The sequence below is a fragment of the Numida meleagris genome, chromosome 5 (assembly GCF_002078875.1).
Source record: "Numida meleagris isolate 19003 breed g44 Domestic line chromosome 5, NumMel1.0, whole genome shotgun sequence".
Lineage (NCBI taxonomy): Eukaryota > Metazoa > Chordata > Aves > Galliformes > Numididae > Numida > Numida meleagris.
Genome location: NC_034413.1, coordinates 18,580,676 through 18,607,020, shown reverse-complemented (window position 1 = coordinate 18,607,020; position 26,345 = coordinate 18,580,676). Strand labels below are relative to the sequence as shown.

Sequence of the window (26,345 nt, the reverse complement as noted above, 5' to 3'; positions counted from 1 at the left end):
ACTGAAGTTTCAGCAACAGGACATTTATTGATCTTTGATGGCAGTAAAGCAACCAAACTTCATTTCACAATCTGAATTTAATATGTGATATTATCATAAGTAACAGCATATAGTATCATTACAGTACATAGTATTGTACTGTGAATTATAAATCCATTCCTGGAATTCGCAAGTTACCGCAGTTGGCTTGTAATAATTCTATCTAGAGTGAATACTTCAGATAGCTCCAGCTGAAATCAACTGCCTGCTTCCAATGCTTTTGAGTTTCTTAAATGTTCAGCATTAGATCAGGAATTTCCGGTGTTTGATTTCTATTCAGTTATTTTTGGCAGCTTTAATGCTATCTGTTCTGCTGATTCTGAATGCAGATTAACACCAAAAGTCATCTTTAGTAATCTGACAATTGTAACAAGCTCCAATCAAATTTAGTTGAAGAAGTAGAAAAAAATATTTAAGATAAAATTAGCTGAGATGTAATCCTTTCTGAGAACCAGAATTTTCTGACCTCGTAAAGAAGCAAGTGAGAAATCTCCCCTAGACCTGGTCAGGAGTTATTTGCTAAAAGAATGACAGAGCATAAGAAACATCCCTTGCCTCTCTGACATTTCTGTCCAGGCTGTCTTGTAGACTGCCATACTCTGTGGTTTCTCCACTCACACTGTTGCTGGGAGAGATTTCAGACAGTATCTCAAAGCCCAGGTGAAAGCCCAATGGGCTTGATCGGAGGGAGATGAGCTATGGCTGAGCCCTCCGGAGGTCCCAGTGTAGCAAATCCTTTAATCCTGGAAGAACCAGGTGAAGTTGCACTAAGGAAGCGTGGTGTGTCCTGCTGCCTCAGAGAAACACAAAAGATTTCAGGTAGCATTGGTGTCTTCTCTGTGATCATCTTCCTTTGTCACAGATTATTTTTCAGAGTGGAAGGGCACACTCTGTGGAGCACCAAACTCCTTGTAATTGTTTTGGAGTGTTCATACTCTAAATGCTCCATATTAGAAGCACATTACAAGACCCCAGGGTGTGCATTACTGGGCAATTAAAGCCGCTCTTGGAAGGCTAACCCTGATAAGCTTCAGCCTGGCTCTCTGCAGTGTGTCTAAGGGCGGCTGCAGTGGCCAAGGAGCCGACACTGCGATGCCTCGCCACTCCATTAACACGGATGTGCCTGTGGGGACACGGTGTGGGGCAGAGGGACACATCCATGCCTTTTGTGCCTCACATCACTCCCTGCAATGGGCTGGGGACCCCTGGTGATGCTGGCATCAGAGTGAGATGGCGAGAGGCAGCCTTGGGCTCCTCAGTGCTGACAGCATCCCACCTGCAGGTGGGTGCTGCGCAGGCACTAAGAGCTCTGAACATGGCTTGTGTTCACACAGGAGAGTCTGCGTTTCTGTGCATGGGCCTAGACACAGCTGAATTCACAGTTCAGCAAAAAAAAGGGAAGAAAGTATTGTTTGACAAAGTTCAGAATGGAAAGCAGGCTTCATAGCTTGGTGAGGAGAAGCAACCAAGGGATTTGGAGGGAGAAGGGAAATGAAGTCTGACAGTTGGAGCTTAATCCGACTTAAGGGAAGAGCTTCGGTACCTCGCATTGTCATGGACTCTCATCAGGACTTTGGACAAATGGCGTTTCTCTCTGTGCTCTGCTTCCTGCCTGAACTGTGAAGATAGGAGTGCTGCCTTGCCACCTGGGGCACCGCGAGGACAGCTGGAAGGAGGGGAAAAGGGCTCAGGTTCAGGCAGAGCAGGGGCCAAGGAAGTGCTTCAGCGAGCTGTAGCACGGTGTTGGCTCCATTCCCCCTCCTGAAGCAGAAGTGACATGTACCCTGCTGACAGGGGCTGCCTGTGAAGGGAAGAGAGGTGGGCAGAGGAGGCGGGAGCTGTGTTTCAGCTGCACTGACTGCAGTGCTTATGTTAGAGTTTGCTGCAGCAGGTGTAGTTGGGAAGCTCAGACCTGCAGTTGCCCCCCCAAAAGCCGTAGCATAATTTTCATCAGTGTGGGGGGCAGTACCTTCTTAAAACCTACTGCAACACTTGCAGCCCTCAGAAGAACAGCTGACACTGGCAGGAGAGGCAGACTCAGCTTCCTTGCTAGCAGGCCCGAGGCTCTGGCACGGTCTGCCAAGAGAGCAGAATGCTTCCAAACCCTGCCATATTCAGGGGCCACAAGCAATATTTATGCATTCAAACTCTCTTCTGTCATGAAAATTGCATTTCCTTCTCCCTAGCTTTTGGAAGAGGAGAGAGAAGGAGGGTGATCACATACAATATCACTATATAAGCACAGGTATGATGGAACACTTAGATTGATTAGGTAGACAGTGCCAAGAGGTGGCTGAATTGTGATTATCTATTTTCTTGAAGCTTCCAAATAGATGAAAGGAAGAAATTGAGATGCCTTGCATATCTTGAAACATAATCTCTGCTCTCCCTGAGAAGATTTGGCTCCTTATCTGCTGTTAATCTGTGTGGCTTCATCATCTTAACAGAAGCTACACTAGCATCATGCCTGAAGAGGGGGGGAAGAAGTGCCAGTTTGTTCCAGCTAAGCCTGCTCACACCAAAACACAAGAGAAAACCCAATCCTGCCCTTTTCTCACACTGCAAAGACCATTTCTTGGCTGCACACTGAGGAGAGACAGCAGCAGTTTTACTATCTGAAAGGCTTAGAGAGGAGCTAGGATTTTTTTGTTGTTTTAAATCAGTGACCCATGATGACACCATACAGTTTTATTTCATTTAATTTGAGCAGAGCATTAACGTTCAGCTTCTAGCAGATCTCTGCCCGTTGCAGTTCTGCTGCGCTACATGGTACAAGTCGAGACGTAAGGAAGAGTGGTGGGAGGAAGGAAGGGTGAAGCAAAAGGTGTCTGTGGGAGTGGGGAGATGTGCCAAGGAGGGCATTGCTCTGTCAGCTCATCGGGGCAGCAGCAACACCCAGCTGCATCCCACGGCTACGGGCTGACAGCATTCAGCCCCCTGCGTGTAGGTCACTAGCCTGACCTCATGGTATACATGGCTACATCGGGCTATGAGAAACATTTTCCCATTTATCCAAGGGGATCTGTGTGAGCCCATTGCACTAGGGTGCAAACCTGAAGGTGAGCAGGGAGCGTGGCTGCGCTCCACAGAGCTACGCAGCCATCCAGGGCTTAGAGCTGGCTGGAGAGTATCTACATGAGCTGCAGTCAAGCAGTGACTGCAGCATAGAAATGTCCTCAGGCAGATGTTTCTACTTCTATTACACTCCGTTCACGTTTGGAAGGTTTTCTTTGCAGTCAGGGAACCCAGAAATGCGCTATAATCCAAATATCTAGAAGATGTCATTCAGTGTACCAAATATTGGAAGCAAATTGGGTGTAGAAGTTTGACGGCCCAGATTTAAGGTGAATTAAGGAAGTCTTAAAGGACAAAAAGGGTTCTGCTGCTCTTGGACTTAGAAACACAGGCGTGGGAGGAACGATATGGCTCATCCAGCCTGAATTCTGATATCATAGACAGCCACAAAGCAGACGTTCAACTCAGAGCATCCGCAGGAGTATGCATCCTAGGAGCTCCAGACCTACAGTCCCCCTCAACAAACTCACAGTCTCTGCAACAAAAGATCAAAAGCTTCTAGAACTGCAACAAGCTGCGGGAAGGGAGCAGGAAGAAAACACTGCCAGGCTACATCCCCTTCACTAGAAAGAAGGAAAATGCCCATAAATATCTGAGCCCCTGGACACTGATCATTTTTTAGGAGTCTCCCTCAGAGTGCCCCTGCACTGCAGTGACTGCAGGTCCAAGTGACACCTGTCCCCTGCGGAGCAGCCAGGTTGTGCCCTGCCAGCAGCGCAGCTGCGGTGGCATGGAGCTGGCGGAGGGTCCAGCCCGCGAGCTGCCAGCACTCAGTGACCACCATGTAGCACGCGCTGGAGCTGCCGCAACAGCAGCTGTGCCAGCAGGTGAGTTAGGGAGACCTACAGAAACACATGGGCTTGCCAAGGTTAAATATCTTAATCTGGAGCATGGGAACTTTTAATTGAAAGCTTTGCTTTGAGCCCATTTCCAGTTATTAAAATTCAGGAGTCTGTGCCGAATTCCTCGTGGACATTCATTTTGATTAACAGAAGACGTGTGTGCTAGAAGAAGAGGCTTGAACTGGGAGGAAACAGATAAATGTAGATAACTCTCAGCTCTCCTGCAAGCTTTGCTGTACCTTTTGCCGTATGTAAAACCTTAGATCTTTAAGATAAATTTCAGCCTTCATTTCAAACCAAGGTATTTCTGGCTTCCACAACTGCGAAGAAAGGTGGAAGTGGGACCTGGCTGTCTCCCAAAGGCCAGAAAAGAGGCAAAGAGAAAAAGCAAGTACACTCTTATTTACAATCTCATGTATTTTATGGTGATCTCTCCATTATGGAGGCTGCTAACCTGGGATTTTTTAACACCAGGGCTAGGCAGTGTGGGGTATTAACCCTGGTGTTAAAAAGTGCAAGTTTTGGAGTGGGACCCTTAGCAGCAGAAGGTCGTGCTTGAAAGGCTGAAAATTTCCACAGAGAACCTGAATCTTTCCTTTGCTGTTCTAGTCCTTACTCCTGTTGTTGTTCCTTATCCCTCCTTCTGGAAGCTGCCCAAAACTGCCAGCAAAGGCAAATGTATGAACCCAAGACAGAGCAGGAGTGCTCGGGTGATACGCAGGGACCCAACGCAGAGCTGGTGCCCACCTCCAAAACAGCGTGCTTATTTTCCCAGTTACTCCTAATGAAAGGACAAATCCATAGCTGGTCTGCTTGGCTCGCGTGAGTGACTAACAGGTCTGAAATTTAGCCAGCATGGGCTATATGTTTGTTTCTATGTCAGAGCTGTTTGTGGCCTAGGAGCACCAGCATTTGCCTTTTAGTGGGCTGTAACTGATCATATGGGGCTATGCGTGCTTGTTTATCTTTTCCTACAGGTCTACACATATAACTGTGGCTATATGTAGTTAAACATTTGGGTCACATATTATATTCAGCCCCCACAAAGAATTAATAAACATCTGTTCAACCATTACAGCTTTTAACAGTGTTAATGGCAGATAGCCTGCTCAGCTCTGTGGCTGTAGCCATCACCAGCTCGCTATATCGATCTCGTTGTACAGCACCAAGCACCGTTATTACAAACAGTCAGTCATAACCACCTAGAATCATCCGTAACAAGGCTATAATATCCATTAGATAATAACTAATATGTGTCAACGTGGATACATAAGTAATGTGGTTCCTTGCTGTAAGGCCCATAACTGTATATGCATTTCCTTAGCTAGTATAACTTTATACACTGTCAGTGTAATTAGTATAACTTTGGGAGCACATATCTGTTCTGCTCCTACTTTGCGCACCTAGCACCCATCTGACCAAGTGCAGAGCTGTGCATATGGGCCCTGAGCAAGCTATTGCTTACGTGCCATTCCCATACAACCACAATAGCTGTAGGGAGCTCGCTGGGTTTCCAGGTCCCATTTCCTTGCCCCTTGTCTCTCTCCATAAGAGTTAGTCTAAGGGTTTACCTACGTACAGCTATGCAAAGTAACTAATGTGAATTAACTGGAAGTGTGAAATTGAAGTGGTCTAGTTAAACTGCATTACACTTCTGACACCTTTGTTTAGAATTAAGACAGCTTTAATTTAGTCTAGCTTAATTCACTTTGGAAAATGCAGTAAACTAAATTCAATTTAGGACACTCATCCAAACAGTGTTTTAATGGTTTTAACCGATGTACTTTCAAAGTTAATTCAGATAAATTTTCTCGTTTGTCTCTGTGTAAGCAAGCCTGTTGCCCATGCTCTGTCAATGAAACCATCTCAGCTGAGACGCCTTCAGCAATGCCAGGTTGACAGTAGGCTCCCAGGAGCCGCGGTGCCTACATGAGCCTCTCTGACAGCGCTGCTGCTTTATCCCCGTGTCTCTGCACTGGTGGCTTTCCTCCCGTGCCCGAGCTGTGGGGAGGGACTGGGCTCTGCTGCCGACCCGTGCAGTGCCTGGCACGCTGAGCCAGCTGCTGTCAGCCTCGGAGAGGGCCACCGGTTGTTCAGCGCTGCCTGAACAGCAGTATTTCATTATTCACATTTTACAGGCTTTTGCAAGGGAGTGTTGTATTGTTTCTAGCTCAGGCAAACTACAAGATACTCTTTCTGAAAGTCATGAGATTCTAGAGAGCTCTTGGTGATTTTTCTCCCGTTCTGTTGTTTCAAAATATGATCCCCTTAAGCTGAACAAAGTGAATCTGAATACTTCCGGCTCTAACTTAGCATTTCTTCCATTATTTCATCTGACTTAGCACAGGGACAAGGTTGGATGCAATGAGGACTTATAAGCAGAGATGTACAGAGACACATCTGCAATGGTATTTGGAAAACTATTCTACATTTAATCTTGAGTATTTTCTAGTCCAAGAAGCCAAGAGGTAGCATATGGCGGTCCACAGATTTTACCTTGCCATTTTTACAAATTTACAAATATCACAAAATCAGCCATGAACAAAGCGATCTGAGAAGTAACCCAGAAACATTTTTTGTGCAAAAATCCTAATCTTTTAAAGTGTAATTATGGAAATTTCAGACTTCTCATTACCTTGTTGAACTCTAAAGCCACACTGTATACTTAGTCAAAACACAGCTTAGAAGAAAATTGTAGTCAAATGTTTTTATCACAATGCAAAAAGACCCCTCGAAAAACTATATGTTGGTACGTCTCAACTCAGATAAAGCACCTGACCTAAATCTCTGCTAAGAGACCAACCAGACAAACAACAAACTCACCTAAATAACCCAAGCCATCAAGTACTTCTTGATTACACAGTTAGCTCTGTTTTTGTGCGCTCGTTTCATTATGGAGTAAGTGCTAATGAATAAATTTGGGTTGATGGATACTACAGCCTCAGATCTTTGGTATAAAATTAGCACCGTTTCATTGAAACAGTTACCAGGCTAATACGAGGAGACAGACCTATATATAGCTAAAAAGAGACCACTGTAAGTAAAATCTAGATTTGCAGCAGCACATCAGTTTGCAGGACTTTTTTGGTGTGGATAGACAGGCTGTGTATGTGCAGAGGGTGCACAAAGCTGCACTGCTGTACCAGTATGAGCACGTGCCTGTGTTTCTGTCCACGCGTTCATTTGCATGTGTGTCAGTCTGCAGGTATGTTCCTACTTGTGTGTGTAATCTGGCGGCCATGCTCCCAGAATAGCAATGAGCTCAGTAAGAGCATGTATGTGTTTATGTCTGTGAGCATCTGGCCACACGTGGATGTGCTCGCATGGTGTGCCTCTGCTCTCTGGGGCTGCCCAGAGCACTCTGGGGGTCCCTGAGGTGGGATGGGTGCTGCCTCGCCTCTGTGCCCTGTGACTTCAGTTCCCCTAAAAGCTAGTGTCCTACAGCAGCAAGCCCACTGCCTGGAGCACTGGGAGAGCTGGGTCGGGGCCCAGCCCTGCTGTCTGTGGGCTCCCTGACCGAGCAGCTCTTCTAATTCGTTCCATGCCTCAGTTTCCCCTCCCATCGTTTTTTTTTTCTTCCCAAAAAAACTGTGGATGTGGGCTGTCACATACTGCAGGGGACAATGCAGTGCTCTTTGTGATGGGACCTGGTCCCAGGGCACACTGCCCTGCAGGGCCACCATCCTCGTGCCACATGGACACTATTTGTGCTGGGATTCTGCTGGGGTCTGGTGGACAGCTTCATCTGCCCATGCCTGAACACAGCAAGGGGAGCTGGGAAGGAAGGAGTTATTAAATGCCAAGCGGATATGCAATAAATCCCATTGATTTTACAAACTCCAACTTGTCTTCAATCTCTTTCTATTCCTTATCCTGGGGGCATTGCAACAAAACCCTATTTTAAATACCTTTTCTTCCCCTTCCCCCACTCCCCCTCCTCCCGCTCCCCAAAAAAGTGTCAATATTTTATTTGGATTTTTAACTTCGCTCCATAACAGTTGTTTGACCTCCTGACTCATGCGAGTCACATAAATTCTGGGACTTTATTCAGGAGCCATGTTCCTGCTATTGAATAAGCAATTTGGGAGGGTGAATTAATGACTTGTGCTGTTGCTGGAAAGTCCCTGAAGAAATATTAAAATTGCTTGCAGACTGAATCAATACTCACTGAACACCCAGCATGAGGACCTGGGCTTTTTAATGGCTACAAACAGCCGCACTTGGGAGAGGAAGGGGAATTCCTGTGCACACACCGTGCAGCTGACAGCAGCCTTCCATCCTTGCTGTCCCTTCCAGTGCCGGGCACAGCCTGGGAGAGCCGTGCCCTGCCAGGGAATGGCTCTAGAGGGTGGCAGCCCTTGTGCCTGTAGTAAGGCCACACTGTGTTGTGCTGCAGCGAGCCTGCGTGCTGCAGCGTAGCGGTGACCGTGCTGTGCATTTGGGCACCACACAGGCATCGCTGCCCTGCAGCAGCCCATCTTGAGGCTATGTCCCGTGTACCTGTGCCCACACGCAGTGCGCATCCCTTGGGCCCTTGCTGTTTGCTCACTGGGCTGCCAGGAGCCGGATCCTGTGCACCCCCCAAGTTTTGCTGTCAGCCCCCTTTGCCAACAGTGGGTTTTGTTGCTGAGTTTCCGCATCCCTTTGAGTGCAGGCCACATGTTTTGCCATTGTGTTTTTGAATGGCTGTTTTGTATTCACTTGTTGGGCAGCTATTATTGTGTATTAACACCGGGGTGTGTGCGCTTTGTATGACCGCATGTCTGTTTCATTGATTCCATCAGTATTATTTTGTAATCGTGTGTCTCTGTGATTGAGTTAGTGCGCAATTCAGGGCTCCTGTGTATTGAATAATGATGTCAGGGATTGGGTTGTTTGACTGGGTAATGGCCTTTTTTCAGCCTCGTAAGTGAATGTGTCCTTCTCCTGTTTCCCTGCCTCGCTGGGGCGGGATGACTCACACTGGGTGATTCCCTGGGATACTCACATGCTGCTGGAGCACCCCCTGGCCCCAGACTCCCTGTGGTGTGGCTGCACAGGAATATCCATGTGTGTGTCCCTGCGCTTCTAAGGCCGTGTCAGCGTTTAAAGGTGCATACACCTGCTGGAGCGCTCAGGAGTTGGCTAAGACTCGTCACCTATGGGCTTTGGATAAATCTCCATGTGTCCTAAGTGTCTGTAAAAATGTATGCAAGACTGTACTGTGCAATTTTGCATACATTTGAGTCTGTGCAAGGATCTACAAATGGCCACGTATAGCTACAGTGAAGTGTGTCTCTTCTTTTGTAAGGATCTCCCTGTGAGCCCTTCTGTTCTAACACAAAGAACACTGCGATGTGTGTGAGGACTTGAAGGTGCTCACATCTGACTTGGTGAAAGTCTTTTGTATATGTACGCATGGCTGTGGTTCTATTCCAGCTGCACGGAGCTGAAATACATGCTGAGTGCTTTAAAGGTGCGATGAGTCTCTGGGCTCGTGCGGTGGCTGCTGACGTGTGCACTGCGCGCTGCTGCCCCAAGTGCAGCCACGTTTGGTCCCTTGGAAATGGGCAGGAGCAGGGTTATTTCTCTGCTGATGATTGCGTGTCAGCACCGCACGGATTTATTTGTGCTGTGCAGGCAATGTGTCTGGCACTGGGCTGCTCTGCACCTTCTCGCCACCAGGGTTTGGTCAGCAGCGCTCAGCCAGACAAAGCCTGGGAGAAGGGTTGTGCAAGGTCTGCATAACTTCCAGAGAAAGTCCTCAGCTCTGTCCTGTCACCGGAGTGATCCAGCAGGGAGATACCCACGGCCTTTACCCACCAGATATGTACAGCTGGGATTGGGCAAGGCAGTAAGTTCAGTGCCTGTTGTTCAGCGAGACTGCAGGCAGATAACTCCCTGCTGCCTCTCACATCAGCCTGAGCCTTGCTCCTTCCCCTGCCTCCCTGTGCGTGTGCTCTGCCACTCTTTCCCCCACGCTGCTGCCCCAACCCTGCGGAGCCGCCCAGGGCTCCATCAGCACCTGCCCAGCAGCTTCTCAGGGTGACGGGAGGGAGAGGGAGGGAGCGAGGGAGAGAGCCCTGCTTGGAAGTAATTGGAGGCTGTTAAACAGAGGAGCCCAGCATATCACTCTAGTAATGGAAATAAATTCCATTGTATTTGCATTTTAATTTTCCACATAAACAAAGGCGCGGAGTGTGCTGGCTTCGCCAGAATCACCGGCCAGAATTTAATTAGAAATGAAAAGTTTATAGGGTCCTCTTTAATGCGATTAATGCACAGTTAACATTTATCACATACATATGCTGGAATCGCCTTTTTTAAGCAACCACCGGCCATGAAATGAATTTCTTTTCAACTTTTTTAGCGTGCGTGAGGAAGGCTGTCTCTGGTGAGGCGGTCCAGTGAGCACACTCCTGACAGCTTGGTAAACTGCAGCCCACAGAGGCTTAGCAGCCCCCATCCTCACTGAGGAAAGTTCAAGGTGGCTTAGAGGGAAGCATGGTCTAGTGGTTAAAGCCTGAGGTTGGGAGTCAGGGGATCTGGGTTGTATTCCCAACTCTGCCACATGCTCGCTGCATGACTGACTGGCGCTCAGCGTCTGTTTCTCAGGGTGTTAAAAAGAAAAAAGAAATCGGCTGGAAGAAGATATCTCAGCCCCAGACCCCCATGACTCTCAAGCTCGCCAGAAGCTGGCCCAGCCCTGTTTTATGGGGCCTGGCTCGCATCCTGTGCCATGCTGGGGTTACGGACACTTGGAAAAGCAAGCCTGCATCTAGAGAAATAGTCACTGTTCTTCTCTGTGGAACAAGACATGGAGACAAAGGGTTGGAGGTGAGCCCGTGTGCCCTGTCAGGAAGGTGTCCCACTGCTCCTGGCTCGCCTGCTGCCCTGTTCCCTTTCTTCCTACATCACCACTGCTGTCCCTTCCTTCCTGGCTGTGTGACAGATGGTGTCGGCAGCCACCCCCTGCTCCCACTCTTCCTTCTCGGGCTCACAGACAAGCAAAGCAAATAAACGAGGCCCATGGACACACAGCATTAGCGTGTTAGGGACACAGCAGGGGAAGGAGGAACATGAAACCTCTATTGATCCCTTGAGGAATGATGTCCCTTCCTTATCAGATTCTCTTCACTCTTCAATTATAGTCTGTTCAAATTGGCCTCTTAACCCAAACAAGATAGCCTGGGTAATAAGGAGAGGAGTTGGAAGGGGAGGGGAGGGGAGAGGAGGGCAGAGTCCAGTGCATTAAGCTATGGCTCTCATTAGAAATAGCTCCTTTGGTGAGACCCCCACCCCAGTGCCCCACGTGCCCCTTCCCGCAGCCCTAGGTCACGTATAGGAAGAACTAGTACACATCCATGCCCTTCTAAATGCATCATGCTACATGCACCTGTATTCCCTTAGATGTGCTGGGTGCCCCCTTCAGGAGGTGTGCAGCACCATGCCTTTGCCCTCTCCTGTGCCTCCTGGCACGCAGCTGTGGGGTTGTGGCGTTGTTTCCATGGATAAGGCTGTTCGGGTTCCCCCGCAGCCCAGCCCTACACAGTCACCATAAGCCTATACTCCAAGCCAGACATGTTGCCCTAGTGATACGCCCACGCTCCTCCTCATACACATGTCATGGAGTAAGGGGGAACGTCCAACCCAAATATCCATTACAGAGAAGATTGTCTGAAGGAACAATAGGCACCCAGCGGTCTAGCTGCAGAAATGCATGCAGTTTTCCATGCTCAAATTACGTCCCTGTGCACAGAATGAGCCAGCAGTGTATTCAGACCTTGCGGAAGGTGCTTTCAGTTTGGCACAGTGCTGCTCTGAGCCACATTCACTCTCCTAAAGACTCTGCTCCCTGGTATCTCTTCATCCCCTGCCTTTGGTGTGCCAGGGCACTGCCTGCTCGTGCATCCACCCCAAGGAGCCGTGATCTCTTTGGTTTCTCACACGTGCAGTCTCCTGACAAGCATGTGCTCCTCCCAGAAATTCACAGCTAGACACGCTCACCCTGTCCCCATCCTAACTGCCTCCTTAGGCACAGACCCCGACTCAGGAACACGTTTCCTGAAATCACTGAAGCCACAGAAGGGAGCTGGATGGCGGTGCTGGGTGACTGCATTCCCTTTGGCACAGTGTCCAGAAGCGCCTTACATAAACCACAGTGGGTCTCATTTGGTGATATCCAACTCACATCTGCTTTAGCCTTTCACTTCGTCATCATCTCCTGCCCTTTTCTCCCACTGGTGCCACCCAGCAGTGCTCACGCACTCTTCATGTTGTAGCTGCCTGTCTGTCAGAGGCAGCACCACAAATGTTGTTTCTTTAACACCCTAAATTTGCTGTTCGTTCAGCAGGGAGAGGGGATTTGTGGCATTGCTTGTTGTCCACTTTGCCCTGCTTGCTCAGCCCTGACCACATGCACATGGCACGTCCCAGCCAGGCATCTCCCTGTGCCCTCACGGCGTGCAAATGTGGATTCATCTCGAAAAATATTATTCTTTCCTCTCCTCTTCTCTTCTAGATCCCCTCCCTTCCCTATTGATTTTATATACAAAGGTTTATGTATCTTTTTGTATGCATAATTTCTGTGTAAATGTATAATTTTTCAAGTTTGAAAGCCGAAATTTAAGCAACAAGGAGAGGTTTTTCTGGGCTTGAATCTAGGCAAATATTACCAGCAAGCACTGTTACATAGCTACATTGTGCTGCAGTTTTTAAAGGCAGATGACCAAAAATTGTTGAAAAAATTCTGGAGAAGCATGAGCCTGCTGAAAGGCAGCAGTGGTACAGCGGTGGGCATTGTGGCTGAGTGGATGGCCCTTCTCGGTGCCACGTAGCCCTGGCCAGGGCTGGGTGCTCAGCCTGAGCCTTGCTCTGCAGAGAGCAAAGGGCTTGCCTTGCGAGGGAGGGGAGCTGTTTGAAATGAACCAAAAAAAGAAAAACTAAATTGGCCCCCAGGAGAAAACCATTGGTAGAGGCATGCTCCAGTTTCTCTCCGTGCACATGTGTGTGTGCGCATTGGAGGAGCTGCTAAAAGCCCAGGAGCAAGTTTCAGAAGCGCCGATGGAATGGCAGAGCTGGAGGATGGCAGCAGCGAGGAGTGGCTGCTTCTGGTGTTCATACAGGCAGGGACGAGACACCAGAATCTCCTCTCCTGCTTTAGCAGGGAGGTTGGGGTAAATGTTTCGTGTGTAGTGTGTTCTGGGAAATGTGTGTGGGAACTCACAGCCCGCTAGCTCAGGTTCTTGGCACATCACTCTTTCTCCTCTCTGTCAAAATGGGTACGTGCATAAATCCCAAGCCAGGCAGAGGACAAAGGAATATCCTTCCCTGACTGCATTGCCTGTGCTTCCTCTAGTCCACCAGCACTTTGTGTCACCATCTACGTGCCTGCAGAGAGGCATGTTCCCTGCCATATACTGATATTCTCATATGTAGTATCCAACCAGTGAGCACATTTCTCCAAAGGTACAGTTCTGCGTTCTACACACAGTCCCCAGATGAGCGTCCTATAAAAAAACACAGTACAGAGCTATCCTTTTTCCTTCCTCATACACACCCTGAATACCCTGACCTCTCACATTCGCCTGTGATACACATGAACGTGCCCCTCTGTCTCCTATCCCGTCACTCTTCCTAAGTACCTAGATGGAGAGACCTATTCTGTCCGCACGTCTCAAACATCGTGCATCCATCCTGCTGCTTTTCACACCCAACCACAGCTATTTCTCTCCTGTGGCTCCAGGATTAACTATGGTGTTGTCCATTTCCCAGCGACAAGGGGTCTCATTACAGGGTTATTGATTGGTCTTCATGCAGACAGATGAATCTGCCTTTGGTCTCCCCACCAAAACCCACCTCTGTATGGGCTGATTGTCACTGCTCTAGGGATAAGGTTTCACCAGGAGACCACCCTGCATGCAAACATCCTTCACCCAGGCCACCGATGGTAATAAATGGAGTCAGGCTGAGCCATAATAAAAGCAATTGAGTGGGTTACCTGTGCAGACGCGAGATTTATACCTCCTCATATTTGATGTGATTGTTTTATTGAGTTCTCAGTGCAGTTAGGATGCCGTTTATTTATTTATTTATATGCCTGCTTATCGAGGAAGAGCGGGAGGCTGTCGTGGTCTGGCCAGTGTTCACCCGTCAGATAGGGCCCAAAGAAGAGGGCTTCCAGTTTTGCTCTGCCATTCCCTACGCTTGGCTTTGGTGGGCGAGCCCTGGCCAGATGTCTCGTTGCTTTTAACGAACATACGTATTTGTTTAATCCCTGAAACCTCCGGGCTGTCTGAATTATGAGCCAAGTGGATGCTAAGGTGAGGGTGTAAAGAAAGGCACGTGTGTATGGTGATTTTCTAAAAAGACCTCTCAAAAGAAATTCCTATTTACGCTGTGTCTGTTTTGGACAATGGGCTGTGATCTATGCACAGAGCCTCTTTATGCTATTGCAGTAGAAATAGGAAGCACCAGCATTACTTCTGGCTCTGTCATCACATGCGAGCATTCAGAAATATTAGCAGGTGCAAATTGATTGGAAATGAATATTTGTAAGTGCGCTCTGAGGAGTTTGGAAACCAAGTGATTAGATTTGTGATTTTCAGCTGGGTAGATAGCCATATAAGTGCTACCACATCAGCTCTCGGTTACTGGCAGTAGAGAAAATTGGAGGCTAACACCGAATATCATACTGTCTAGTATTTCATCACAAAGCTAACGGTGTTTGTTGTTGGTTTTCCAGCTCCTCTAGCCAAGCGATAGCATGAGAATTTTAGTTCTCATTTAATAGGGGATGTTTCTATGGCTCATGGAGGCTCCCCGAGGACCCAAAGGGCTGCATGGTTGAGATCTTTTAAAAGTTGTTTAATGGGAGTCAGATATCCAAATCCCTTCTAAAAATTGGGGTAAAAAAGGGAAAACAAGTGAAAACAAACCCGTGTTGTATTACCGGTACTCATGATTTGTATGCCAGTTGCACAGTTTAGGGCTCTGCCTTAACATTTTTAATCAGCCGGGACTGGTAAATATGTCCATGCGTGTATAGGCTCCAACAGATTAATTGCTATTACAGTGGAAAAATCCTCATTCCCATTAGCTCTCAGTTTAAAGAATGATTGTTTGGGAGCAAAACTCAAACCTTTCTGGCACTTTCAGGAGTAGTAATCATTATCAGAGCCATCTACACACAGATGGGATTTCCTGAAGTCCTAGTTAGCTGCCCTATTGTCAGGCCAGTGACAAATGCTTTTGAAAGTCTCTACCTTCCCATTTACGGAGATCTTTGCCAAAAGCAGGATCCCTAAATTTTTTCCTGATTCTAAGTAGCGAGCCTAAACACCATTTGAATTTCAACGTGCCTTAATTAAAGACCATGGTAAGTTAATATAAGCAAGGCTCAGCTTTGTTCAAATGTTTTGAAGCTACATCTTTTTTATTCCAGAAATTTGGAAATCTTTTGTTTGAATGGGCTTTAGGATCAGAGACAGATTTTTTTAGATACTCGATGTATGACTGGAAACATGACTTTGTTTTGTATGCATCATGTCATCGTATCATAAAGGGTCCAGCTGGCCCACTGGAGTATTATCTATCTCTTTAGCCAATGCAAGATTATTTCATATTGTATGTTTGCTTGTGTTATTAATGCCACGCAGTTATATGAATTCCAAGAAATTAGGAATTCCTATGGGATGCAATTCCACAACTTAATGGACCTCCATATCAGGAGGTGCCTTCTGCTACCATTTGAATGTTTCCTTTCTTATTTCCCTCCCTTCATTCCTGGCTACGCTGCTTTGTTTAAACGTGAATAATTTGTTTCCTGTTGGATGGACTGTGCCCTTCAGATGACTATATTGTTCTCACCATTCCGTCATTGCTTGGCCAAGCCACTTATATTTTCTCCTCTTTTCTCCCAAAGCCAAATGAGTTTTTTCACATCGTAGTGATTCTGGTAAATGAGGTTTAGCTCTATAAGACTCATTCACCCAGCGCTGAAGTGCAGCTACCTCTATGACAGAAAGCAGCAATCATTCACCGGATGCAAAAGCTTGGAAATGTTTAACTTCCAACAAAAATCAGCCTTTCTGTACATCTATACAAAAAGGAAGGGCTGGGATTTTTGATGACAAAGGGACTGATGTGGTTCTGCACTTCGAGGTTCACAGAACAGGGAGCTCAAAACTTCCCATTACAGTCACTTCTCACAACCTGCCTCTGTTGAGCTATCTGTGTAATATGAAAATTAGAAAAAAATGTGACCAGCTTATTGTAGTTACCACCATACAACCTTCCAGTGGCCAGATATGAGGAATAAGACAAAGAGAAATGCTGCGGGCATTCATTTACTCCTTCAGCTGCAGTAACATTGTCTGTAACCTCTGCTTTATGAGCCTGTCCTTTATTTGCAATGATGAAAAGAAGATAATACCAGGTTGTGTCTGATGGAAAAGAGCCTGAATTTAAAGGACTGCATTCCTTGTAATGAAGCCCTGTGCGACCCAATTGCCTTCACTGCTCAGCTGAACACAAGTGCCAGTAGAAACCTTCTACCTTGAGTGCGTGCCCTGCCTCAGGAAACCGCGTTTGCTGGGATCCCAAGGTTCTCCATGTGAACCAAGGAGGGACAGCCTACAAGAGCTGCTGGATTGTGTTGGTGCTGTAACACAAGCCCCCTTCAGCCTCATTTTGCACCAAACTGATGTCAGTCAGAGGCTAACCCAGCCTACGTGGCCAGGCTGATCCTTGGCCTCCCCACTGAGCAAACTGACATGGCTGCTAAGTGCTGGCAGTGGCCGTAGCTCTGTGTGACACACGCGCTTGCTGGTCATGAACTGTGCCATTCTCCCAGCTTTCACTGCAGACCATGCAGCTGTCACTGGTTGGGGTCAGTCTGAACAAGCTGCCATTAGAGGTACCGTGTGCTCTTCAGACTTCTCCCTGGCACCATGACCTGTCCTAAAGAATGTCAGATGAGTTCCTTGGCAAAGATGGGGAGAGATTCCCAGGGACGTTGGCTGCGATGTCCTTTGGGGGAATTCTAAGCTAGGGTGCTGAGTGTGACTCAGAATGCTGTTTACGTAACTCTCATTTCTTCCGCATATGACACAGACCATGCCCAAACGCACCTGCCTTGTTCCAGACCCTGCTTGTCTTGAGACACTGCATCTACCTTGCCAAGAGCCTGCCCAATTCTCTTGCCCTCACGTGGGCAAAAGCCTTGGCTGATGTAAGAGGACTTTGCTCTGGTTTAGAACCTTTTCCTCTTACACGTTGAGCTGCATGGGATTTTTTAAGAAAAGATCACACTGTGTTCAACAAAGGTAGCTAAAACCTGTCATTCTCATTTCATAGATGGTAACACGTCCTCCTAAGGAGTTTGTGTGACCTGAGTGAGACCAGCCAGAAAGTTAATGGCAGAACTGGTGCGAGAAACCTGACTCGCAGAATTTGCTTCTTTGCTCTGAACTACGGGCCTGACAGTGGCCACAGAGGTTGGCCACACACTCAGTATTTCACCACACAAGTGTATTTCACTGCTTGTTATAACCTGAATCAATGTGTCTGTCTCTCCATATGTATTTTTAAAAAGCAGTCACTATTGGAGGCTTTAACTAGGAATCATTAGCCGATTGTTAGAAAATGCAAGAGAACGCGTCTTCCCAAACTAAGCACGTAACACTAGAAATCAACACACACTCAGTACTTAAGAGAAAACTGAAAAAAAATGTAACAGCTTGACCAAGATAATATATCCACTAAACTCTCTGCCACAGAGCATTTGCTAGATCTGCTCCCCGGAACCTAGATCCAGTGCATACACAGGAGGCTGGCTGAACTTCGTAACACTCTGGCTTTGGTTTTCTTTGAAAGAAGACCAACAGAGAGTCCTCAGTACTAAGCCCAACCTCAGCCTGGCTGAAATAGAGGGACAAGTTATGTGTGGTTGTTCTGCTCTGCTTTTGTCTCTAAGAGAAGCAGAAAATAAGGCTTAAACTACAGTGTCCATTGCACTGCTTTCTGCACAACGATGATGTGCTCAGTCCTGTTCCCAGTAAGAAACGTTGTCTAATTGAAAACATTTTTCAAGGATGACTATTTTTCCATGAAACTGTGTTCTTGGGCTAACCGTGCATGCTGCAAAACAGAGCAAAAATTCCCATTAATGTCTGCAGCCGGGGTAGGAGGCCACCACCAGGCTTACAGCAGGTTGTGTGTGAACCAGGCTGAAATATTCTAACCAGGGTGACAGAAGGTAACGTGGTTATAGTCATATGATAAATTGAAAAGTTCTTGTGGGAAGTAAGATGCTCAAGGAGTTTGACATGAACATTAATTGCTGACCAAAGAATTAAGAGCTTCTGTCACTTGCCAGCTTCTAAGTTACATGCACTGTTTGTATGCATGTATGTATCTGTGTGCTTGTATAGACAATAGGATTATCATGCGGAGTACCCAGTGCATTAAATGGGAGCGGGGAAGCTCCCGGTAGTGAGGACTGCTCTGTCTCCATCCTGCCAGCTCTGGTGTGCTTTGTGCATTGACTACCATTCTACTTGTCCAGATTTTTTTGCCATAATTATAACAAGACTACTGCTTAGGAGGTCATTAAAACATAACTTTTGCTCTTGTTTGTACCTAGCCTTTACGTGTGTTAGTTTGGAGTGAACAAGTTTCAGGCAAAGCTCAGTACTGAGTTACAATTGTCCCAAATGTGTCCTGATTGCGCCGGTGCAATGTCGACGGATCGGCGCAATGCGGGCATGTACGATTCATGTACCACAAAAAAATAATCAAGGGGAAGTAAATTTTAAAAATGTTTTGGGGAGACTTTAGAAGTGGAATTGAAATAGCACTGTTTTGTAGTCTTTCACTCGAAAGACTTTGTTAATGGTAGACTAGTACTGAGGATGACAGAAAATAAAATGTAATCAAAACATTTTTGGAAAACCTTCGAATAACCTAAGGTGCTATTGTTCATATACAAGGAGATCCCCATTCTAAAGTGCAGTATTTGCAGCCTTTCTAGGAATGGAGATAACTTTTCCTGTACAGATCTCGCTGGTGGTCTTGGGTGCCAAGCAGCTCACAGACGTAGCTCTAACAGCTCTGGACATTGCGCCAATGACGTTTTTGCTCTGTAAACTCCCCATTTTGAGAAAATACAAAAGCACATTTCTAGCAAGTTGGTTTAAAAACTGCCAGCTCTCCGTAGCTGCTCAGGGGTTGGAGTGTTAGAGGAGCTCCAGTTCGTGACCACACAGCGGGTACAGGGAGCACAATGTGCCATTATGGAGCATATAACCTGTTCTCTAGGTTTACTTTGACCATAGAAGATAGAAAAAAATGTGTGTTTGCCTTGCAAACCAGCACTCTGCTCGTGTGTCGTGCGTGGAGCTGTAGAAGCCACTGCATTGATGGAGTTCGCGCTGCCCGCGGCCCCGGCACTGGGCCCTCTGGCGCTGCTGTTTCCTACCCTACTGCAGTGCTTCCCAGCTCACAGTGCCATCCTTGCCTTGCATGGACCCGCAAGTTCTGTGACCTGCACTTGTGCCTTGGTGGCTCCACACTCAGATGCCATCAGAGTACAAATCAAATATGGTGGGTCGCAGATGATCCTCTCCAACAGAACAACACTTAGCAGTTACAAAGCCCTCATTCTTCTCAAAGCATTTTACAAATGCTATCCAACCAATATCTGTCCCTCTTCCAATCTACATCCCCGGGCTGGGGAAACTGAGGCATGCGCCCGATCCCTGCCCCACACTGGCTGCACAGCTGAGAGTGGCACCTGCCCCTCAGCCTCTTCGCTGGAACTCCGTGGCCCCGCACGGCACCGAGTGCGGCGGGCAGGAGGTTTGGGGTGTGGGGTCCCCAGTTGCCCGCACACCTGAGCCAGCAGAGGGGCACACCAACCCCACTGCCCCCAGCCCCAGCTGTCCCTAAGCTCCTCTGTACCTGCGGCTCAATCCCTCCCAGGGAGAGCGGGCGTCCTTCTGCACCGCCCGTGCGAGGTGTCTGAATGTCAAACTGTTATTATTTCAGTACCTGACTGAGAGAGGAGCAGAGACCTGGAGGTTTTTTAGGAGGGTGTATAATTAGCCGATCAGTATTATGTTACCCTGTTCATAACTTAATAACCATTTTAATACAGATGGCACACACAGGGATAATTTCCTAGGGTAGCCTAGCAGTATATTACAGAGACAGTGTGTCTGAGGGAATCTTCCTTAGCCAAGGTACATTCCAGCAGCTAATTCTACCTGCTGTTTTCAAGATGATTTGGGATAATTCCATATCATTTGCAAAATATTAAAACCCATTTATATAGGATGCCAGATTTAGAAATACACAGCCTGAGTTATTAGACATATTTTGATAAATCTGCCATGTAAAGCGCAAGACAAAAAATACCGCTGTGTTTTCCCTGCTATTTATTTTTTTCTTCCCTTGCTATAAATACACCAGATTTTTTAAAATCTGGCTAAACTCGCTGTATATCAAGAGGACAAATATACTGACGTGTGTGGTTTTATCTATGTAGGCACGAGGAAAGTCCGCGTGCATATTTATGTACACCCTGTGTACTTTTCTTGGAATGGGAGCTCCGTATCTTTGGGATTGCATGCAGAATTTCACCTCCTTACACCCTGTCGGTTTTGATGCCCACGTACGTGCCCTTTGCCAGCACTCCCATGTCCTTGTGTTTCTGGAGGCTGTCTTTCTGCAGGCACACTCGAGGTCCGTGCAGATACACTGCACTACATCGGGGGCGACTGCTGTGCCCCCAACAGTGTTCCCGAAGTGTGCAGCAGGCAAACAACCGAGAACCTGGCAGTGGGTTAATACGTGACCCTAAGCGCTGCGGGCCGTTTCCCCCCGTATCTATCATTTTTTGCCTGTCACACCGTTACTTTTGTCACCTCGACCCCGAGCCCCCACCGACGACAGCCGCACCCCGCAGCAGGGAGCGGGCAGGACACGCGCGCTGCCGCGGGCCGCCTCGGGGTCGTGCCGTGCTGTGCCTGGCCGGGAGCGGGGCTGAGGAGCGCTGGGCGCCCGGGGCTGACAGCTCCGTTCCGAGCCCCGCTGCCGCGGGGGTCGCTCGCCCTGAAGGGCCTCCCGCAGCCCTGGCCGAGCGGGCCCGGCTCGAGACACGGCGAGTCCCGGAGCGCCCGCGGGGCCGGGGCCGGGGTCCCACCGCGGGCGGGAGCTGCCGGCGGAAGGACGGGGCGGGCCGCGCTGCGCGGGGCTGTGGGGCCGGGGAGAGACGAGCGGGCCGCGGGCTTGCCCTTACCTGTTTATGGAGGAGACGCTGGGGACCGTGTCGTTGTCGCAGATGCCCTCGGCCAGTAGCCTGTCCCGAATCTCCCAAGCGAACATGGTGGGGTTTTGTCTCTTGTACTCGGCGATTTTATCCACTACTTTGGGGGTCGCTACTTTGGGCTTGGAGCCGCCGATCACGCCGGGCTTGATGCTCCCCGTCTCGTAGTACCTGCACGCAGAGCGCGGGGGTCAGCGCCCCGCAGCGCCTCGCGCCCACCGGGCTCCGTGCCCCGGGATGCGGCTCCGCGGGGCTCCGGGCTGCGGGACCGCTGCTCGTCGCCAGGGCTCGCCCCTGCTCTCGGTTTCTCTTTTTTCTTTCTTTCTTTTTTTTTTTTTTTTTTAATGTGTGTGTTTTTGAGGCGCGGGCAACGCTGGCTTATTTGCTGCCTTCCCCGCCGTGCTCTCACACACGCTTTGCAGGCCCGGGCACCGGCAAACAAACCGGAGACCCCCGCTCGAGCGCGGGGCCGGGCCGGGCCGCGGGCAGAGCCGGGCGGCGGCGCGGTCCGTACCCCCCCGGCCCCCGCCTACAGCCCCGCACGGCCCCGCGGCGCGCACCCCGGCAGCGCCTCTCGCCGCATTCCGCGCTCAGGGCCCCGCGGCTCGGCCTCGGGATGCCGCGCACCGCATTTGGTGGCAGAGATTTATTTCCTTGCCCTGATGTTTATTTATTTACCCGTGCATTTGCTAAGGCCGCCTACGGATCGGTGTGAGTTGGGGTTTTTGTTGATGGGTTTGGGTTTGTTTGTTTTCTTTGTCGTTTTTCTATCGTCATTTTCTTTTCCTTTTTTTTCTTTCTTTCTTTTTTTCCCCCACCCCCCCGTCCCTTCTCCCTCCCTCCATCCCCTCCGCAGCCGTTCCTTCCCGCAGCCCCCGACCCGGCGTGTCCTCCCGCTGCGGCGGGGCTCGGCGTGCCGGGGCTGCGGGGAGCGGCGGGAGGCGGCGGGCGGCCGCGGCGCGGGGGCGGGAGCGGGAGCTGGCGCGGTCCTTACCTGCCCAGGATCTTGCTGACACAGCCGTGGCTGACCCGCAGCTGCCTGGAAATGTCACAGGGTCGCACCCCCTGGTGAGCCAGCTCCACTATCCTTTGTCTCACCACGTCAGGTAGGGGCCTGCCGTTCACAAACACCCCCCCGAGCTGGTTCACACCCCCGTGCCCTGCTGGGGAAAGAGAAATAAAAAAAACACAACAACCCACGCACCCCAGAAAGACACCGTTAGTCGGAGGCTCTTTGCCACGCGCGCTGCAAAAATCTCCGCTCGCTGCGGGTGCGTGGGAGTGAGGGTCTGGGGGAGACGGGGTAGGGGAGAGGGGAAAAAAGGGTGAAAGAGAGGATGGAAAGAAATGAAGGGAGGAAGGGAGAGGAGGGAGAAGAACAGAGAAAGAAGGAAATAAAAAATTGAGAAAGAGAAAGATGGAAAGAGAGAGACAAAAAGACAGAGAGACGGAAAGACACTCAGAAACACAGAAAGAGAAGAAGGAAGGAAGGAAAGGGAGGGAGGAAGGAAGGAAAAGAAAGAAAGAAAGAAAGAAAGAAAGAAAGAAAGAAAGAAAGAAAGAAAGAAAGAAAGAAAGAAAGAAAGAAAGAAAGAAAGAAAGAAAGAAANAAGAAAGAAAGAAAGAAAGAAAGAAAGAAAGAAAGAAAGAAAGAAAGAAAGAAAGAAAGAAAGAAAGAAAGAAAGAAAGAAAGAAAGAAAGAAAAAGGGGGAGAAAGAGAAAAGGGAGGAGAAAGAAAGAGGAAGAAGTGAACAGAGCAGAATGCATGCTGTGAGGTGGCACATTGCGCGGGGCCCCGTGAATTTCCCGAGCCGCCCGCACAGCCCCGCACGCCGTGCCCCCGCCCCAGCCCGGGACGCGGAGCGGCTCCCCGGGGCCGTTGTCACCGGGCGAGAACGGGGTCAGTGCCGGCCTCGGGAGCAGGGAACGACTCCGCTCCCAAACTCGGGAGCCGCTCTGCGGCCCCGGGCAGCCCCTGCTGCAGTCCCCCCGCTTTCTACTCTGCCGCTTTCCCTCTCCCATTTAATTTGCTTTCCACGATTTTCTATCGCATTGTCAATTACAGTTACCGGCGACCCCGCCCTCCCCCAGCCCGCAGCGTGTCCCCGCACAGCGCGCTGTCTCCGGTTATTTTCGGATGCGCGTTGAAGGGATTCAGACAGCAAAAGAGAAGGAGGAAGGGGCGGATGGAGAGGGAGGGCGAGAGCAGGGATCGCCGTATGTCCCGCGGCCGGGGCTCGCCTGCATACGGACCCCTCTCCCCTCGGCTTTCGATCTTTAAAAGAAAAATCACCCAGAAAAAAAAAATCTGTCAGAGACTCCCATGAATCCTTTTTGTTTGTTTGTTTGTTTTGCTTTTGCTTCTTTTTTTTTTTCCCTCCCTTTTTTTTTATATAGATTTTTTCTTTTCGCCGCACGAATCTACATCAGTGGAAATTCAATCAGGGAAAATTCAGAACGCTCCGTGTTCTCCTGTTTCCGCCTTTCTGGGCAAAACCCCGCTCTCCCTCAGCCGGGACCATATCGCCGATTTCCCCTCTCGTCTTTCCCCGCCTCGAGCAATACCGGGCGGGCGGCACCGAGCGTGCACCTGCGGCAGCCGCCCGGCTGCACCCGCATCCCGCTGATAGAGCTGTGCCGCGGCGTCCTTCCGCCCGGCCCTAACCTTGTGCACATCCCTCGCCACGAGATCTTTGTTCGTTCCGCACTTTGCTGAAAAATGATCTGTTTGTATTTTCGCTGAGGTTTTTTTTTTTTCTCCCCCGCTTCTGACACTGACTTATTGGCTCTGAACTTAGTGGAAACTCTCATTGCCCTGCGATCGATCCGAGCCCTCTCGCACAAATAGAGTTTTTTCCGTCTCCCCCCCATACAGGAGCACCTCGCCCACCTCCCCCTCCCCCCGCCGCCCCTGCCCCACGGCTGAGCCGTTCGTTGCGTTCTCGTGTGGCTCTTCGTAAAAAAGATGTGGGGTGTCGGAGGGAGGGGAAGATTCGCGTGCCCCCGCCGATACCCGCGGCCGTGTGCTGCGTTCCTTCGTTTGTTCTGAGCCCCTCCGCACATGTTGCCTCTAAAGTTACAGGACAGCAATTTCTTCGGCAACTCCGCGATAAATAATTCAAAGGGCCTTTTAGAACTCACGTTACAAAGTATTACAGGGCAACAGATGCAAAAAAGATTAAAAATTAATAATTCAAATTCTTGCACCGCGCCTGTGTCTCGCAGGAGCGGCGTTCGCTCGCAGCGTGCTGTGCGGGGCTCGGCGCGGGCTGCGGGGCGGCCCCGGGCGCTCCCCGCGGGGCGAACATCGCGCACGGAGCGCGGCCGCGCTGCCCTGGCTCGGGCCGGGCCGGGCCGTGCGGCTGAGCGCCTCAGCCCGGGGCGTTCGGCTTCGTACCGATCCCTACGCCTATACGTCTGGAAATACAGCGCAGGGAACAAATCGAATGTGGATTTATTATTGTTATTATTGTCATTATGAATTTAATCGGAAGCCCAAATCGCTCCCGAATGTCGCTGAGTTTCCAGCAACGAGCGGCTGCGCTGTGACTGCCGCTCCCGGCTGCCCGCACGCTCCGAGCGCACCGCACCGAAGGCGGAATTCCTGCGGCCGCCGCGGAGCGAAGGCAGCGCCGTGCGGGCTGAAGCAGCGTGCAACGCGCGGGCTGCTCGGTGCGCTCCTCGGACTTAAACGCCACATTTGAGGCGATTTGCGCTGGAAATCATTAATTGAGAAGCGGGAGGGCAGCCGCCTACAGCCGTCCTGCCGAGCGTTTTGGGAGCCGGCCGTGGCTGCATCTCTGCGCCTTCTCACGGCAAAATCGGATTTGGTAAACTCGGAGCATTTCTAATTTGTGTCTTTTCGGTTTGTTTTTGTGCAGCGGGCAGGGCGTGTCCTCAAAAGTTTCGGTGTCAGAAGTTACAAATCCCTCTCAATTATTCATCTCTTGTCTCGGGATGCTCTCAATCTCGGCTTTATATTCCTATTTGTTCTTTAATTTAAAGCTCGGAATTATTTTATCTCCGTGCGGTGAAATTAAACCCCCCGAACATTCCCCTCTACGCGCCCTGGCAGAGGGTCTCTTCGCTTCCCTTCGCCTCCGTTTAGAGAAAGAAAGCCTCTCTAAAGTGAAAACAAATCGCGGATCCCTTCCCTGAGTGCTAGCAATGCGTTCTAAACGCCCATCGCGGACGCGGTACATGAGCGGGCAGGAGCGGGGCTCGGTGCAGCCCCGAGGCCGCCCGGTTCCCAGCCCCGCCTCGCCCCGTTTTCCCTCAGCTCAGCCTTTAAACGAACCCCACGAACTAGGGCCCGGAGCCGCCAAGACCGAACTGCTGTGAGCGTGGAACTGGCATCTATTTGCCTGTCTGCCGCTGACAGCCGAAATGGAAGCCAAGCCCCACTAAATCCCGAGAAAAAAAATCTGGTTTCGCATCCACAAACGGTCGCGGGCAGCCCTCGCCCCGGGCACGGCGATGGAAAGGGGCAAAAACAAAAGGAGCGAGGGATAACGCCGCGTTCTCCGAGGGCGGCCGGGAGCGGCGCGGGGCTGCTCGGGGCGCCGGGTCCCGAGAGCGCGGGGCGGGGCGGACGGTGCTCCCCGCGGCCCCGGGCGCGGGCAGGGGGAGCTGGGGCCGGGCAGGGGGTGGTGGGGAGGGACGGAGGGACGGAGGGACGGGAGGCAGCGCAGCGGAAGGAGCCGGGCTCCAGTACTCACGGTGCATTGCTGAGAAGGGGTCTGCCTTGCAGTGCATATCCATGGGGAGGCAAAGGAAGGGGAAGAAATCGGCTGAAGCCGCCGTGTCGCCTCTAAAACTCAACTTCAAGATTTAGGGGAGAAAAAAATAAACAAGCAAACAACAACAAAAAAAAAGAACAACCAAGAAAACCAAACCAAACCAAACGAAAGCAAACAAAAATAAAACCAAAGCGAAAAGCAGACAGAGGGAGACGAGCGCGGGAGCGGCGCCGGCCGGGCCGGGGCGCGGGGCGGGGGGGGCCCCGGGAGCAGCCGCCGCCCCCGGGAAGGGCTCCCGCACGGGCACGGGGGGTGCGAAGAGAGCGCTGCTCCCTCCGAGCTCCC

General features: G+C 50.0%; 1 protein-coding gene across 23 annotated transcripts in view; it reads right to left on the bottom strand.

Annotated features, from left to right (window-relative positions):
• PAX2 (paired box 2) overlaps positions 1 to 26,345 on the bottom strand; it is a 91,675-nt gene that overhangs the window by 54,618 nt on the left and 10,712 nt on the right. For 12 of the 23 annotated variants that reach the window (XM_021399015.1, XM_021399022.1, XM_021399018.1 and 9 more), the window contains exons 3-4: positions 22,256 to 22,424; positions 21,235 to 21,432 (exon numbers count right to left, since the gene is read on the bottom strand). In XM_021399015.1, the coding sequence (XP_021254690.1) occupies positions 21,235 to 21,432; positions 22,256 to 22,424 (367 nt within the window). Of the gene's footprint in view, positions 1 to 21,234; positions 21,433 to 22,255; positions 22,425 to 25,979; positions 26,241 to 26,345 lie in introns of those variants that run through there. The other 11 variants (XM_021399027.1, XM_021399030.1, XM_021399029.1 and 8 more) reach the window with 8 other exon arrangements.